The sequence below is a fragment of the Coregonus lavaretus genome (assembly GCF_964263955.1).
Source record: "Coregonus lavaretus genome assembly, contig: HAP1_SCAFFOLD_7869, whole genome shotgun sequence".
Classification (NCBI taxonomy): Eukaryota; Metazoa; Chordata; class Actinopteri; order Salmoniformes; family Salmonidae; genus Coregonus; species Coregonus lavaretus.
The window spans coordinates 6,037-24,166 of record NW_028166898.1 but is presented as its reverse complement, the minus strand read 5'-3'; the positions used below and the strand labels follow the sequence as shown (position 1 = coordinate 24,166).

At 42.9% G+C, this 18,130-nt stretch overlaps 1 protein-coding gene across 1 annotated transcript; it reads right to left on the bottom strand.

Annotated features, from left to right (window-relative positions):
- Nucleotides 1-3,107: 3,107 nt before the first annotated feature.
- Nucleotides 3,108-17,712, bottom strand: LOC311114131 (uncharacterized protein; the record flags this gene model as incomplete). The annotated part of the gene is made up of 4 exons (XM_084189409.1): nucleotides 3,108-6,146; nucleotides 7,196-7,428; nucleotides 16,917-17,104; nucleotides 17,552-17,712. Coding segments are annotated over 4 exons (3,621 nt in total), but the record flags the coding sequence as incomplete, so codon positions are not given.
- Between the last annotated feature and the right edge of the window lie 418 nt (nucleotides 17,713-18,130).

Here is an 18,130-nt window from a genome sequence, read left to right as displayed (position 1 = left end):
GCTCTAGTTTGTCTAGTAGGAACAGGAGAGTGAACAGGGCTGTTCAGCCAATATGACAAGTGTTCTGTCATCTATACATAGAACAGAATACGTTAACATGCATTACATACATATGTTACACAATAAACATGCTGTGAATGAATTCAGTGTAGACTCACTCAATATTAGAGAAATTAGTGATATAATTTTAAGTGGTGATATAACTTTTGTATTGCAATAACGGACAATTGTACTGTATACTGTAATTGCAGTGTAACAACAATTATTTTCTAAGGACAGATTGTATTCTGCACATGTGCTCATGGAGATATGTGAACAGATAACTCACTCTCTCCACGCTTTCCCAATCATCCCTCCCGCACCCCGACAGAAAGAAAAATATAAATGGACGGAAGAGGTTTTAATACGAAAATTATTTTTATTCTGTTCTGCTTGCAGTACAGCACAGTATTGTCTTTTCAGTGGTGCGGCAGCCAACGTAAACACTGTGTTCTGCCCCAGTTTGGCACATTGATTCTCACACAGTGACCGCAGTGCAAGTCCGTCTGGACACAGTGTGTAGTAAAGACTGCGCAGGGTTAGCTGACAGAGACAGCGCCGGACGGGGCGCTACAGTGGGGATTATTATGGAGGAACACAGTGTGTTTCTGTTTATTTCAGCATGACAGACGCAGCTTTGCAGAGAGGGAACACACACCACAGTCCTGGTATGGCTCACCATGGATAGTATACTGCTGCATGACGCAAAAAAGCCTGCTGCTGCCCGCTAGGCTGCATTGAGTTTCGGTGATTAAAGAAGTCGCTGTACACTTCAACTCATTGGTCCAGTTGAAATCCAGGCCCAGTATCTCACCAGACAGTGGTGTTATTGGGCAGACTATGCCCTGGTAAAATACCTTATAATCAAATTGTTATTAATAGTGTGTTACAGCCAAGGCCCAAACTCACACTACTACAGTGACACGGTCGTCAGACACACACCTCCGTCACATTGCGAATATCATTGTTAACTAATCGTGGTCGATGGTCGGTAAGAACACAGTTAGGTACTGGTCTCTGATTTCACTGGGTTTTGAGACAAGGGAGGACAGACAAAAAGACAGCTTCATAGATAATACTCTAAATTTAGTAGACAAACTTAACATATAAGATCTTACCTTTGAAATATATTATTATATATAGATATGCTATTATTGAGATTAACGAAATATTCACAGATACTTAATAAAAAATAGGAACGGTTTACAATTGCAGACACTCATCAACACAACAAATAGACATAAGGAGAAGGGGCAGAGATGTTCGTTAATTTGTGGTACAAATACCTTGGCAGGTAACATTTCACCCACGGTTAGCTTCCTCATTGGATTCTTGTAAGCTGTTGATTGTAACAAGCAAAGCACTGCTTCCATTGTGTTCCTATCGCTCTTGGGTTACCCAAGTTTTAAGAATGAAAACCTATACTTTTGGCAACAAAGAGTGCTCCAAGTTGTGGGTGAAAAAAGGGAGATATTTTCTTCACATGGAATATTCATATCTTCTCTAATGGCACTGGAATTATAAACAATATCCCCATATCAAGATGCTAAACAACAATTTCTCTAACACTACCCAACTCCACAAATACATATGTGATATATATCTAGATATTCAAAGAAATGCAGATAAACTTTACACAACAATTTTGTGTTAACTTAGGTTACTCTTTTTTTCTTCAGCTGAAGTATGGCTCAGATGCAGTCACAGGCAGATTAATGAGCTAAACAGACTATATGGAGAAGATGGAACTAGCCTTGTGGGTTACTGACAACATGTACAAAAAGTGGTAACAGTATTCACTCTCCGCTAATCAACTTCCTGTTGCTAATGCTAAAGGTTGGTGGAAAACTGGCTGATTTGAAAGTACATCTGACTGTGCAGGTATCAGCTTTACTGTCAAATTGCTATGAATAATCTAGCTCTTGATTACGGATTTACAAACACATCTCTGGTAGCATCCTTTAGGCACCTATCATGTTGACATCATTACTGGGACAAAGAGAATGAATTCTGACCACCTGTGTGGCCACATGTCCGACAATTCCATCTAGCATTTACACAATGGTTTTGTACATAGTCGGCCCCCTCGCCCCCGCCCCCCCAAAATGCTACAATCTTAAAGTGTCTTTATAGTTGCAGCAGACTAGGTCAAGGCTACATTCTGTTTTATGGGGGGGTGGGGGGTGGGGGGATGCTGCCAATGACGTCAGGTAGTTGAAAACATTTTGCGTGTACCCAATATAGTACAGCACAGTGCTTACATTTTGTCATAATGAATACATTTGTCTCAATTTATAATAACACTATAGTAAAATAACCTTTTAAAATATAAAATGCATGAACTGTTGGTCTGCAGGTAATGTATTGCTCAAGAGGGACATGAATGGGGGAGTACCTATGGTATAAATGAAACAGCATTATATGTAAGCTCCACTGAAGTTTGGCACAGTATAAGATCAGTCACAGTCGACTTACCCTGTTGTCAAGAATACAAACACGGTAAAACACAGACACACAGAATATCAAATATGAGTTTGAGAGGTGAATGGGGAAACAGAGAGGGCTAGCTACTATTCTATTCTCCCTAAACGTGAAACATAGAACATACACAACTATGACCTCAGATTTCACAGGTCTGTGAGGTGTAAACAGTTTGGTAAAGGAACGTTGGAGGTTAATGTTTAGGGATGTAAGTCAAATGTTTCTGCATTGGAGCCCTCAGTAGGGAGGCCTATGAATGAGTACCTGAGCCCTCATGAGAAAATATAATTGAACAATAATAACCACTTCACTTCAAGATCCAAAGACACGCCCTGTCAGTAGGACGGACCCATTTCTGAGATCCCACTTCTAAAACCAATTTCAGTTTACCAACAACACATGTAGTCTTACAGATACTCTGACCAGAATGAAGAGAGTCCCAGTAAACATGACATTGCTGTGCACTCCCTCTGACTGGACAATGGGGGTTGTGCAAGAGTTACAGGACTGCAGTTGCCGCACAGTCATGACCCAAGGTTTCTGAATAGGTCAGCGGTTCCTATCCAGTTAGGTGTCTTTGATTCACCTCACACCTCGCTCTCCACACTGGAGAAGTGTGCGGACCCCCTCCGTGAGCAGAGGCTCTTGGCCTTGAGGGGCAGGTGAGGTGACTGTAACCTTTGGGGCATGGGCACTGAGCGCAGTCTCTGGTACAGGAGTTTGGCACTAGCAGAAGCCATAGAAGACGGCTGGGGGGCACCTGGGGTGGAGGATACTACAGAGGGAGATGAGACTGAAGAGGAGGAGTTCGGAGGAGGGATGTGGATGGGATGGGATGAGGAGGGAGGGGCAGGAAGGGCTGGGAGTGTTGGTGGAGGGAGGGAGGGGATGAGGGCCTGCGATGTAGAAGGCTGTCGAATGCGGTCCGTCCGTTGGATGCTGAGGTTGGACTGGCTTCCCGATTTGGGTTGATTCTGGGTCCTGTTGGGTTTGGAGGAATGCCGTTTGGAATTGGCGCTGCTCACGAAGCTTTGACAGTGTAGAAATAGTTCTTCCTGGCTACGAGAGCTCACCCTGGCCCATTTAGAGTGAGCGTGTTGATGTTCGAGGGCAGATTGGCAGTTGCAAGCCACAAAACCTCGCCCTTTGACCTTGACCTTCCGTTTCTCTTTCTTCTCCTCCTTCACGGGAAGCTTGTCCACGGACCAGTATCTTCGAGGAGCTGGTGTGGTCAATGGAGGTGGAGGCCACTGTGTACCACCTATCCTCCCTGAACCCCAGGTTCCACCTGATCCACAGCCACCTTCCCCGGCTCCCCCGGCTCCGCCCCATCCCTCCCCACGCCCCAATAACGAGTCATCCCTACTGTTTATGCTGCCTGCTTTTTCTCTGGCGGGATAAGTGCCGAAAAACCAACCTCCCCCTCCTATTCCCCCAACCGCTCTACCCTCATGACCCTCCCAGTACCTTTCGAACTTTCCAAATTCTCCCGAGGAGCCGTCGTTGTCTGAATAGATGCCCACCATCTTATCACTTTCCCTTTCGGACTCTGATGCAGTCCTTCTTCTTCTTTCATGTCTCTTCTCTTGCTCCACTTTTCTCCTTTCCTTTTCATCCTCATCTTCGGAATCCCACTCATGAAACGACAGACCTTCTTTGGAGTGAACCTCCACTCTCTCATTCCTGCCCAAAAGGGGGCACGTCTCCCCTTCTTTCCCTAGGGCCTCTCTATCTGAACCCTTACTCCTGCGTATGGATGAGAGAGGGATCAGTGGTAGAAATGCAGATGAAGGAGTCTCTGACGATGGGTTTCCCGCTCCCCAGAATTTGACAGAGGTTGAGGGTTTACTGGAGCTCTGGTACTGCTTGCTGGAACTGGAAGGCCTACCTGCATGCCTGTGGCGAGAGTAAGGACTTATGTGCCTTTCCTTCCCTCTAGTGTCCTCTCCATCATCTCTTTCCTTATCCTCTCTCTCTCTCCTCTCTTCATCCCGTGGAATATCCCATCCGTAACTTCTGATAGAACTTTCACTCTTTTTCCGCATAGAGTCACGCCTCAGAGCAGGGTAGGAGGAGTAGGCCTCTTGCGTTATCGCTTTGAGCTGCCCTCTCTTCTCACCATCTCCCTCCTCGTGCTCTGATCGCTTGCCCTGATCTCTTCTCTTCAACTTCTCCTCTTTCTTCCTCTTCTTTTTCACTTTATGCCGCTTGCGCTCCCGCTCTCTCTCCTTTTCCTCTCTCTTTTTTTTCTTCCGGCCTTTCTTCCTTCTCTTTCTCTCCCTTTCTCTCTCTTTGTGATGCCGTTTCTCCTCCTTCCCCTCAGCCCTGGTTCCTGTTCCTCTGCGTCTTTCTCTCTCGCCCCAGGAGGTCCACCACTCCTGCAGCTGGGCTAGCTGGCTCCCAGCCCTCTCTCTCTCATACTGTAGACAAGGCTTGCGGGGTGGGACAGGCGGAGGGGGTGGACTGCAAGGCAGTGAGCGAGAGGACATGCGTCGGGATTTGCCCTTTCTCCGTCCTAGCAGGAGGCTAGACTCCTCCGTCAGCTCATCAGTGTCATAGACGTCCTCGACATCCCTACTGCCAGCCCTGTACTTAAAACTTTGTGACGATGTGTATGAGGTGGTGGAGGATGTGGGTGAGTTGGAGCGTGAGAGGGAGATGGAGGATGAGGACGAGGATGAACTGGATGAGGTGGAGGAGCAGGAGCTGGAGGTGTAGAGGGCGGAGTGAGAGGGAGTGGTAGGGGTAGTGTGGGCAGGGGACGAGACAGGAACAGGCAATGGGAGTGGGGGAGGGTGACGGCCTCGTCTGCCACCTCCATCCCTTGCGCCGTACCGCCCTCCCCCTCTTCTCCCCAAGGGGAGGATGTTTTCATACAGAGGCCCCCCGGAGCCCTTTCTTTTCGGGAGGCTGCCTCTTCTCCAAAATGGCGGCCGATGTGGGGATGAGGGGAGCAGTAGAGGGGGCTTGGACATTAAGTGCCCAGGGGGCGGTCCTTTAGAAGGTAGCCGTGGCATTCCTGAGGACTTTGTCCCCCTCTGGTTCATTTTGGGGGTTTGGGAGCCACCTGTTTGTGGGTCAGCATTTGCCCCTAAGCCCTCTGGATCGATCGGGCCATAGTATCGCTTGTATTCATCTAGGCCCCCGTCCCCTCCACTGGCTCCCCCAGCCCAATGAGGGGGCAAGCCCTGTTGAAACTGTGCCATGTCTGGGATCCCACCGCTGCCACCAATAGGTTTGTCCATGCTGGGCTTGGGACGGTTCCAGCGGTCTACAACAGCCAATCTGCGGTCATGGCGAGGCAGAAAAGTGGAGCACGGCATAGGACCCTCCAAAAGGGGACTGTTTGATGGCCCAAGGGCCATTGCAGAGTGCCCAGTAGTTGGAGGAGATGCACCAGGAAGCATGCTGTATGCTTGTTGTTGCTGCTGCTGCTGCTGCTGCTGCTGGTGATGATGCATCTGCTGCTGCTGCACCATGACAAGAGTAGTGTTACAGGTTACAGCTGCTGAGATGTGGGATTGGGGTGGAGGTGGCATTGTGGGAACACTCTGATATAGGGGAAGTGTGTTTTTGAGGCCTCCAGAGATGGTCTCATCTTCAAACCTGCAGCAACTGTACATACCCTGGGTAGAGATAGAAGGGAAAGCTAATTAGGATACAGCTAGCAAACTACACATCCCAGTATCCCTAGATGGGAATACTGATACTGAAAGTCGCTTAAAAACTCATGAGTCTCGTAAAGTCTCGTAAAAATAGGTTACATATGTTGTGGTAGAAATGTAGCAGAAATGTGTCCCCATAGAGGTCTGCATACACTTACCTCAGTGTCTGCAATTACAGTGCACTCAAGCTTCAGTTCAAAGGATCTTTTTAAACTACCACCTAGTGTGCTGCGTACTCTGGAGCTCCCACTGCACTGCTCAAACAGTAAGTCAGAACTGACTCTTTTAAAAATTATAATCTCCCCTCTAGCATAGAATGTGACGTGCCATGAATATTGTGGATGCCGCTCTATGCAATCTCTCTCTACTCTGTACTCTGGGAAAGGAGGCAACTGACCACAAAATTCTAATGAGGGCAGAAGATGAACTTATGACAGGTCTAATACAGGTCATTTACTGCCTTAAAAGACTGCTAGGCTACAATTATCGGTTAAGTGTGTTGAATGGCGGGGCCATGGAAATCATAACAGCTTTATCACCTTTACTTGAAGGTGATTCATTCAATACCAATACGTCTTAATGAAAAACAAGAGTCATCCCACTAAATCTGAATTATCGGGAGGACACAAATCTGATGGACATGAATCAACATAGTCCGTTGAGCACATGAATCAACATTCTTTGAAATTGAAAGCGGGAGTCACAGTCTGACATATCCCGGGAACATCAGCGTAGAACGCAGCAGTAAGAAAACACAAAAGAAAATTAGGCTCCATTTTGACTTGGTCACCTTTAAACAAGGTCACTGCATACTTGAATTAATTGAAGTAATACAGCCTATTTTGATAGAAGGACCTACCTTTTGAACAGTACTGCCTAAACATGTGATGTATTGATGCACCAAGCCCTTTCCCTTTCACCATCACCAGGGGGCATCACTACCACCACCACCACTACCACCACCAGGGGGCATCACTACCACCACTACCACCACTCAGTCAGTAACTCACCCTGCTGAGGGCCAAAAGGAAGTCCATGCCACCGGAGCCGCCCAGGCAGTGCCTGATCTTCCAGTACACCAGGTGCTCCCAGGCGAACACCAGCAGACTGAGCCCCATGGCCACCAGCAGCATGTAGAAGACCCCCGCCATGTTGTCAATGTCCAGCTTGGAGCTCATCACCTCAATCTTGTCGTTGTGACAGATCCCCGAAAGCCACAGGCGCTCGAGCATGTCGATCTCGTCTGGCGTTGGGAGAAGAGGGGACGGGAGGGAAATAAAAAACGACAAGAAGGGATTATCAGCCTTTGTTATTGGACATGCAGTGTTGTTTACCTTAAGGGGGAAGCTGGGAAGGTAATAGTTGAGAGGTAAGGAGGAGGGGTGAATGTGTGTCTGGCTCAGAGCTGTTGTACGATGGCAAAAAGAACGCTGAACATTTTGAAAATAGTGTCGGGGGGAGCAGGAATGTGAGAGAGTGAGCCTGTGTGTGTGTGTGTGTGAGAGAGAAAGAGAGAGAGAGGGGGAGAGGAGGAGAGCGGGAGAGAGAGAGAGAAGCTGCACAGCTTTGATGGAGGTCTGAAATGGCCTGGATACAGAGTCTCCTGTGCTAAGAGTGACCCTGACAGATGAAAGGTAGCGGGCACTAATAGGACTCCCGACACTAACCATTAGTTCCATATATCAAAAACAACTGTTACATTGTGAAGGGAAAATGGAGGAAAACCCAGAGTTTGTGCTCAGCGGAGAACAGACAACATGTATTGAGATGACAGCCACGTCTGACGGCTAAAGCCCCCTGCATTGCAAGAGTAGCTTCTTAAAGGATGTTTTAAAATCCCTGGTCATCAGAGTTATAACAGTGAAACATTAAACTATATTAACCTTAAGTTAACTGCCCCCTGTGTTGGAAATCCCATTGTAAAGCCCAAACTACATGGATTAGAAAAACAGGAATTAACCATGTTGACTGGAATGTCATAATCCACTCCAATAAAACTCAATAAAAAGGAATCTACCTAACAAAAACATTGGATATACTCGGAATACATATCCCAAAGGAAATAAATGATCTCACTTCAATACATTTTAATAGAAAGTTAGCAAAAATAGATAAGATCTTACTACCATGGAAAGGTAAATACCTGTCAATTTGTGGAAAAATCACCCTGATTAACTCTTTAGTATTATCCCAGTTTACCTATTTGCTTATGGTCTTGCCTACGCCTAGCGAACAGTTTTTAAAATTATATGAGAAAAAAATATTCAATTTTATTTGGAACGGCAAACCAGACAAAATTAAAAGGGCCTATTTATATAATGAATATGAATTCGGAGGACAGAAATTATTAAATATTAAAGCATTAGACCTATCACTAAAAGCTTCAGTCATACAAAAGTTATACTTAAATCTGAAATTGGTTCTAATAATAATATGCCATTTAGCAGACGCTTTTATCCAAAGCGACTTACAGTCATGCGTGCATAATATATATATGTTTTTTGTGTATGGGTGGTCTATGGGGATCGAACCCACTACCTTGGCGTTACAAGCGCCATGCTCTACCAGCTGAGCTACAGAGGACCACAATTCTCAAGCAAATTAGTAAGATTGTCTCACCCAATGTTCAAGAATGGCCTTTTCCCCTTTATTCAGATTACAACAACTCATTTTCAGTTATTTGAAAAGGAAATCATCTCCCAAATATCACTATTTCTAAAACAAGCCATAGAAAGTTGGTTGCAATTTCAATTTAATCCTCCAGAAACGACAGAACAAATAATGCAACAAATATTGTGGTTACATTCAAATATACTAATTGACAAAAAACCTTTATTTTTTGACAGAATGTTTAAAAAAGGTATAATCATCGTAAATGATATCATCGGTAGGACTGGTGGAGCTAACAAAAACATATGGAAATGTCTGCTCTACCCAAAATTACAACCAAATAATTGCAGCCTTACCGCAAAAGTGGAAGAGGAAAGTGGAAGGGGGAGAAAGTACGGAACTTGTCTGTCGGCATTTACATTACATTACATTACATTACATTTACGTCATTTAGCAGACGCTCTTATCCAGAGCGACTTACAAATAGGTGCATTCACCCTATAGCCAGTGGGATAACCACTTTACAATAAAAAAAAATTGTATATATTTTTTAATATATATTTTTTTATAATTTATTTTTTATTTTTTATTTTTTTAGGGGGGGGGGGGGGGTAGAAGGATTACTTTATCCTATCCCAGGTATTCCTTAAAGAGGTGGGGTTTCAAATGTCTCCGGAAGGTGGTGAGTGACTCCGCTGTCCTGGCGTCGGCCTTGCATTAAAGAACATAATTGGTTAAGGAAAACTGTGATAAATAAAAAAGTATAGCAGTTTCACTTAAGGACCAAAGGATTGACAGCCGTCCCATATAGATTGCAAAATAGTTGGGAAGAGATTTTTGACGTACCGATCCCATGGCATAGTGTTTATGAACTGACACGCAAAACTACACCGGATTCAAAAATTAGAATCTTTCAATTTAAATTATTATATAAAATTCTTGCTACCAATAGAATGTTATTTATATGGGGGATACAATCTTCCCAGCTCTGCAGATTTTTCTGTGAAGAGACAGAATCATTAGATCATTTGTTTTGGTTCTGTCCATTTGTAGCTTGTTTTTGGACACAGGTCCAGGAATGGCTAAAGGATTACAATATTTACCTGGAGCTAACCTTGCAGATAGCATTACTGGGTGATCTGAAAAGTCATAGTCAATCGATCAACAATATAATAATACTTTTAGCAAAAATGTTTATTTTTAATTCACAATCTGTAGAAGCAATGAGAATAGAAAGGTTCAGAACTTTTGTAAAACATCACAGTACGGTTGAAATATATATGGCAAATAGAAATCCTATATGGATGGTGTTAAGAGATAGATGGGAGGTATTGAATGGAGTTGAAGGATGGGACTAATTACAAATAACAACAAATAATAACAAGATAACTAATAATGTAAGCATACTGTGTCCATAATAAGTATATAGGTTGTATGTTGGGAGCTTTTGGAAAAGAGCACAGTTAGAAAGACATGGCATATAGAAGCAAACCGGATGGACATCATGAAAATGATCGGAGAGGTTGAGAGTAGAAGAAGTTCAGGAGCAAAAACAAATAAAATAGAATTATTGTAAAATTGACTGTGTCCATAAGGTGTAGATAGTAAGTATAGACCGGAAGTAGAGGCCTGGGCATTGTTGTTCACTAATTTACCCCAAGTAGGGAAAGGATGGCGGGGTTGAAAAGTAATAAAGGGGAGTATATATATAAAAAACATGGGGGATTGGAAGTGATGCAGACAATTACATTGATATAAGTTACAATCTATCTGCAATATTAAGCTGATCTACCCCCCCAAAAAATTAAAATTAAAATAAATAAAAATAAACATTATTCCAAGAATGTGTAGCTAAGAATTCACAGTCAGAGTTAAAGTGATCTCTCTGATTACATTTTTACATTTACATTTGAGTAATTTAGCAGATCCTCTTATCCAGAGTGATTTACAGTTATTGCGTTCATCTTAAAATACAGTGGGGCAAAAAAGTATTTAGTCAGCCACCAATTGTGCAAGTTCTCCCACTTAAAAAGATAAGAGAGGCCTGTAATTTTCATCATAGGTACACGTCAACTATGACAGACAAAATGAGAAAAAAAAATCCAGAAAATCACATTGTAGGATTTGTAATGAATTTATTTGCAAATTATGGTGGAAAATAAGTATTTGGTCAATAACAAAAGTTTCTCAATCCTATTTTTTTATTTTAAATTTTTTATTTTAATTTTATTTTTTTAATTTATTTATTTATTAATTTTGGGGGGGGAATGGATCAGCTTAATATTGCAGATAGATTGTATCTTCTATCAATGTAATTGTCTGCATCACTTCCAATCCCCCATGTTTTATTTTATTTTTTATATATATATTCCCCTTTATTACTTTTCAACCCCACCATCCTTTCCCTACTTGGAGTAAATTAGTGAACAACAACGCCCAGGCCTCTACTTCCGGTCTATACTTACTATCTACACCTTATGGACAGAGTTAATTTTACAATAATTCTATATATATTAGGGCTGTCAAATGATTAAAATTTTTAATCAAATTAATCAGAATTTTCAGTGGATTAATCATGATTAATCACTATTTGCAATTACACCTGAATCCTAACCATTTTTTTTCTGAAATGCATACCAAAAGATAAATAACAGGACACAGATACATAATTTTCATATTATGTCTGTTTATTAACACAGCCAAATAATGGTGTTTTAAATCAAGCTGAAACATACTACACACCATAATATTTGTCTTTGGCTGTGGCTCTTGACGGTGGCTTATAGAATGAGTCTTGAGACGCCACTTGCAAAACATCAAGGAAACCTGAGTCTTCTACAATGCTAATGGGTCTACAATCCTTTGCAATCCATTTTGCTATTGTGTTGGTCAAATTATCTGAGGTTGATTTTGTTAATTGCCTGCAAACATTCAGCGTGGTCTGGCGCAAACCACTTGCTGAATCTGACGGCCCAGCAAACGCATGTTTGGCGTTGACATGGTACTTCAAGCTTGAACAGCTCCGGTGAAATTGAAACTCCTTCTTACAAATCTTGCAAATAACCTTGTACTTGTTAACTGTACCATCATCATTCTTTTTATATTTGAATCCGTCAATAGGCCCACTTTGCTCACCTTGCTCCATCTCGCCTCTAGCTCCCAACCACTTTCCTGACCTGAATAATTTGTCACACTGCGCATGCGTGAAATGCGTTAAAAAAATTGACGTAATTAACAGCAAACAACTAATTAACGTCGTTAACGCGCTATTTTTGACAGCCCTAATATATATATATATATATATATATTTATTTATTTTTTTGCTCCTGAACTTCTTCTACTCTCAACCTCTCCGATCATTTTCATGATGTCCATTCGGTTTGCTTCTAAATGCCATATCTTTCTAACTGTGCTTTTTCCCAAAAGCTCCCAACATACAACCTATATACTTATTATGGACACAGTATGCTTACATTATTAGCTATCTTTGTTATTATTTGTTGTTATTTGTTATTAGTCCCATCCTTCAACTCTATTCAATACCTCCCATCTATCTCTTAACACCATCCATATAGGATTTCTATTTGCCATATATATTTCAACCGTACTGTGATGTTTTACAAAAGTTCTGAACCTTTCTATTCTCATTGCTTCTACAGATTGTGAATTAAAAATAAACATTTTTGCTAAAAGTATTATTATATTATTGATTGATTGACTATGACTTTTCAGATCACCCAGTAATGCTATCTGCAATCCTTTAGCCATTCCTGGACCTGTGTCCAAAAACAAGCTACAAATGGACAGAACCAAAACAAATGATCTAATGATTCTATCTCTTCAAGTTTCTCAATACTTTGTTGTATACCCTTTCTTGGCAATGACACAGGTCAAACGTTTTCTGTAAGTCTTCACAAGGTTTTCACACACTCTTGCTGGTATTTTGGCCCATTCCTCCATGCAGATCTCCTCTAGAGCAGTGATGTTTTGGGGCTGTCGCTGGGCAACACAGACTTTCAACTCCCTCCAAAGATTTTCTATGGGGTTGAGATCTGGAGACTGGCTAGGCCACTCCAGGACCTTGAAATGCTTCTTACGAAGCCACTCCTTCGTTGCCCGGGCGGTGTGTTTGGGATCATTGTCATGCTGAAAGACCCAGCCACGTTTCATCTTCAATGCCCTTGCTGATGGAAGGAGGTTTTCACTCAAAATCTCACGATACATGGCCCCATTCATTCTTTCCTTTACACGGATCAGTCGTCCTGGTCCCTTTGCAGAAAAACAGCCCCAAAGCATGATGTTTCCACCCCCATGCTTCACAGTAGGTATGGTGTTCTTTGGATGCAACTCAGCATTCTTTGTCCTCCAAACACGACGAGTTGAGTTTTTACCAAAAAGTTCTATTTTGGTTTCATCTGACCATATGACATTCTCCCAATCCTCTTCTGGATCATCCAAATGCACTCTAGCAAACTTCAGACGGGCCTGGACATGTACTGGCTTAAGCAGGGGGACACGTCTGGCACTGCAGGATTTGAGTCCCTGGCGGCGTAGTGTGTTACTGATGGTAGGCTTTGTTACTTTGGTCCCAGCTCTCTGCAGGTCATTCACTAGGTCCCCCCGTGTGGTTCTGGGATTTTTGCTCACCGTTCTTGTGATCATTTTGACCCCACGGGGTGAGATCTTGCGTGGAGCCCCAGATCGAGGGAGATTATCAGTGGTCTTGTATGTCTTCCATTTCCTAATAATTGCTCCCACAGTTGATTTCTTCAAACCAAGCTGCTTACCTATTGCAGATTCAGTCTTCCCAGCCTGGTGCAGGTCTACAATTTTGTTTCTGGTGTCCTTTGACAGCTCTTTGGTCTTGGCCATAGTGGAGTTTGGAGTGTGACTGTTTGAGGTTGTGGACAGGTGTCTTTTATACTGATAACAAGTTCAAACAGGTGCCATTAATACAGGTAACGAGTGGAGGACAGAGGAGCCTCTTAAATAAGAAGTTACCTGTCTGTGAGAGCCAGAAATCTTGCTTGTTTGTACGTGACCAAATACTTATATTCCACCATAATTTGCAAATAAATTCATTAAAAATCCTACAATGTGATTTTCTGGATATTTTTTTTTCAATTTGTCTGTCATAGTTGACGTGTACCTATGATGAAAATTACAGGCCTCTCTCATCTTTTTAAGTGGGAGAACTTGCACAATTGGTGGCTGACTAAATATTTTTTTTCCCCACTGTAGCTAGGTGGGACAACCACATACACTATCTCAGTCATTGTAAGAACATTTTTCCTCAATAAAGTATCTATCAGCAAAGTCAGTGCTAGTAGGGGGAAAAAGTCAAGTGCGAGTGTTAGATCACGAACTTCACTATACTTCACTGCCAATTGTGTTTTTAACAATGGATGCTAATTTGCATGATCATAAACTGTGACAGACTCCTAATCTCATTCATCATATTTCAATAAGCACCTCCGTCCCCGCTCTCTTGCACATTCCATCCTTAATCATGACAGCAGCCAAACCCAGGGCTTCATAAAGCTGCTTTGACATCTTTACAAAGACTGCTCAACTGAGACAGAGCTGCAACATCCTCGGCACTATCGAAGGAATAACACCACCCTTTAATCACAGAACCAGAGCAAATGAGTGACAGGAAAAAATATGTATTATGAAGAAAAAGTCCCAATTGTAACATTAGCAATACAAAGTATGACACAGTACTTGAGAATACATGTATGGAATCTTTAAGATCTTTTATGATGTAAGGATTAGTGAAACATTCTGGGGTGGTTGCACAGACCCAGATTAAACCTAAAGTACTCATGGACTAAAAGGCATGTTAAATAGAGAATCACCATTGAAATCCATGTTAAGGCTTAATCTGGGTCAAAACCACCCCTAATAAAACCAACATTCAACATGAATTTACTGTCTTACAGTATGGTAAGCCTCCTGTAAAACAGAGTATGTAGGACTACTCTAAGACATACAGGTAACTGCAGTGCTAGAGGCGTCATTACAGACCCGGGTTCGATCCTGGGCTGTATCACAACCGGCCGTGATTGGGAGTCCCATAGGGCGGCGCACAATTGGCCCAGCGTTGTCCGGTTTAGGGGAGGGTTTGACCTGGGTAGGCCGTCATTGTAAATAATAATTTGTTCTTAACTGACTTGCCTAGTTAAATAAAGGTTAATTATATAAAAAATCAATAAAATAAAAAGCTAATGAGGGATACAAAGTCTATTGAAAGCAGGTGCTTCCACACAGGTGTGGTTCCTGAGTTAATTAAGCAATTAACATCCCATCATGCTTAGGGTCATGCATACAAATGCTGGGCAGACCATTATTTTGGCCAATATTTTGGCTACCATGACTATGCCCCCATAGGATGATAATGCACCCATCCACAGGGCACGAGTGGTCACTGAATGGTTTGATGAGCATGAAAACGATGTAAACCATATGCCATGGCCGTCTCAGACCAGATCTCAACCATTGAACACTTATGGGAGATTCTGGCGCGGCGCCTGAGACAGTGTTTTCCACCACCATGATTTTTTATGGAATATCTACATAGGCATACAGAGGCCCATTATCAGCAACCATCAGTCCTGTGTTCCAATGGCACGTTGTGTTTGCTAATCCAAGTTTATCATTTTAAAAGGCTAATTGATCATTAGAAAACCCTTTGCAATTATGTTAGCACAGCTGAAAACTGTTGTGCTGATTAAAGAAGCAATAAAACTGGCCTTCTTGAGACAAATTTAGTTCCTGGAGCATCAGCAATTGTGGGTTCGATTACAGGCTCAAAATGGCCAGAAACAAATAACTTTCTTCTGAAATGCGTCAGTCTGTTCTTGTTCTGAGAAATGAAGGCTATTCCATGTGAGAAATTGCAACGCTGTGTACTACTCCCTTCACAGAACAGCGCAAACGGTCTCTAACCAGAATAGAAAGAGGAGTGGGAGGCCGTGGTGCACAACTGAGCAAGAGAACAAATACATTAGAGTGTCTAGAAACAGACGCCTCACAGGTCCTCAACTGGCAGCTTCATTAAATAGTACCCACAAAACACCCGTCTCAACGTCAACAGTGAAGAGGCAACTCTGGGATGTTTGAGGTGTTTGGATCACAAAGAAGAACATTTGTGAGACGCAGACCAAATTAAAAGATGCTGGAGGAATGCTTGATGCCATCTGTCAAGCATGGTGGAAGCAATGTGATGGTCTGGGGGTGCTTTGGTGGTGGTAAAGTGGGAGATTTGTACAGGGTAAAAGGGATCTTGAAGAAGGAAGGCTATCACTACATTTTGCAACGCCATGGATGGTGCTTGATTGGAGCCAATTTCCTCCTACAACAGGACAATGACCCAAAGCACAGCTCCAAACTATGCAATAACTATTTAGAGAAGAAGCAGTCAGCTGGTATTCTGTCTATAATGGAGTGGCCAGCACAGTCATCGGATCTCAACCCTACTGAGCTGTTGTGGGAGCAGCTTGACCTTATGGTACGTAAGAAGTGCCCATCAAGCCAATCCAACTTGTGGGAGGTGCTTCAGGAAGCATGGGGTGACATCTCTTCAGATTACCTCAACAAATTGACGACTAGAATGCCAAAGGTCTGCAAGGCTGTAATTGCTGCAAATGGAGGATTCTTAGACGAAAGCAAAGTTTGAAGGACACAATTATTATTTCAATTAAAAATCATTATTTCTAACCTTGTCAATGACTACATTTCCAATTCATTTTGCTATATTTCCTATTCAAACTCATTTCATGTATGTTTTCATGGAAAACAAGGACATTTCTAAGTGACCCCAAACTTTTGAACAGTAGTGTAGGTCTACTGTAAAATGTACAGTATGTAGGCCTACTGTAAGACATACTATGTAGGTCTACTGTAAAATGTACAGTATGTAGGACAAACTGTAAAACTGTGAATGTGTACAGCATTAAACTGAATTAAGCAGTAGGTACTGCAGGAAACAAAACAAATCTTAGACAGATTGATGCTGCCAGCCTGCCACTAACAAGCCAGCACATTTATAAACTTCTCCTGCCTGTCCCCAACCCCTCTCTCCCCCGTCCCTCTCTCTCCCACTCCTTTCTCTCTCCTCACCGTCTCCCACCAGCTGCAGTAGGGCCAAGTCCACGGGGCGTTTCCAGCGGGTGTTCTTATGCAGGGCGATGCCGTAGCCCGTGGTGGCGAACACCTTGCCCGAGCCAATGGTCATCACCTTACAGCCCTCGTCTTTCCTCGCCATGTAGTTTAGCACAGCCGCATCATAGATGAAGGCATCTAGTTTACTGGAGGGGAGGAAGGGAGGGGAGACAGAGAAGATGAGATGAGGGTGAGATGATAAGTGAGAGTCCGGGTGAGGAATAAGCTGCTGGTGGTCAAGTCGTCTTGGGGAAGTGATTAAGTGTCTCTCCTCTGCATGAGGCGCACAATTTGTTATAACTACTCTAATGCTTCCAACATGATAAGTGTATGTTTTATCTAATGTAAGCCAAATTAATCCAGTATTTTGCACTATAAACACCGGCAGAGAGACATAAACACACATACAGTACGACAGGACCGCATGGGGAGATAAGTGTTGCTAAGAGGTTGCTATGCTGGGTCATGTTCATTAGGGCACACAACGGAAAGTGTTTCAGTCTGTTTTCTTCCGTTTGGTGTCTAATGAATATGGTCCTGGTTGAATGCAATGAAATGAACGGGATGTCATCTTCACAAACACACAAACTGACCCAGTCTTGAGGTTGTCGATGGCCTCCTCCACTCCCTTCTGGTTGTTGCGGATCATGAAGTTGTGCATGTTGGCGTAGTTGCTGCGGATGTTCTCCTCCGTGCTCCCGTTGGGGACGGTGCCAAATCGGAGCGGGGGGTACTGCTCAGTGGGCTGCTGGAACTGGGGGGATAGAGGAGGAACTAGGGGTTGATGTGGGAATTCAGGGTAAGAGTTGAGTGACAAGAGTACATTACATCGTAAATAATGCATGCATAGTGATCTAAGGAAGTTGGACAGGTGGACAATACCTCAAGCAACATGTCAAAAATCAAAGAACTGCCAAAATGTAAGAACATTTGAAAAGATTGCTGCTAAAATCTCCAACACCAACTCAGCAAGTTGAGCATCTATCTTTTGAGATGTTCTTGTGATTTTTGGCTGCATCTCGATGTGCTGTCCAGTGTCCACCCAACTTCCTTAGATCTCATGTAAAAACTGTTTCTTCTTCTCCCCCCAAAGTGAACAGAATTCCGCTCTCCTTGCATTTTTATTACAGAGTTCTTTAGAAAGGGAGAGAATTGAGAGGAATGAAAGTTAG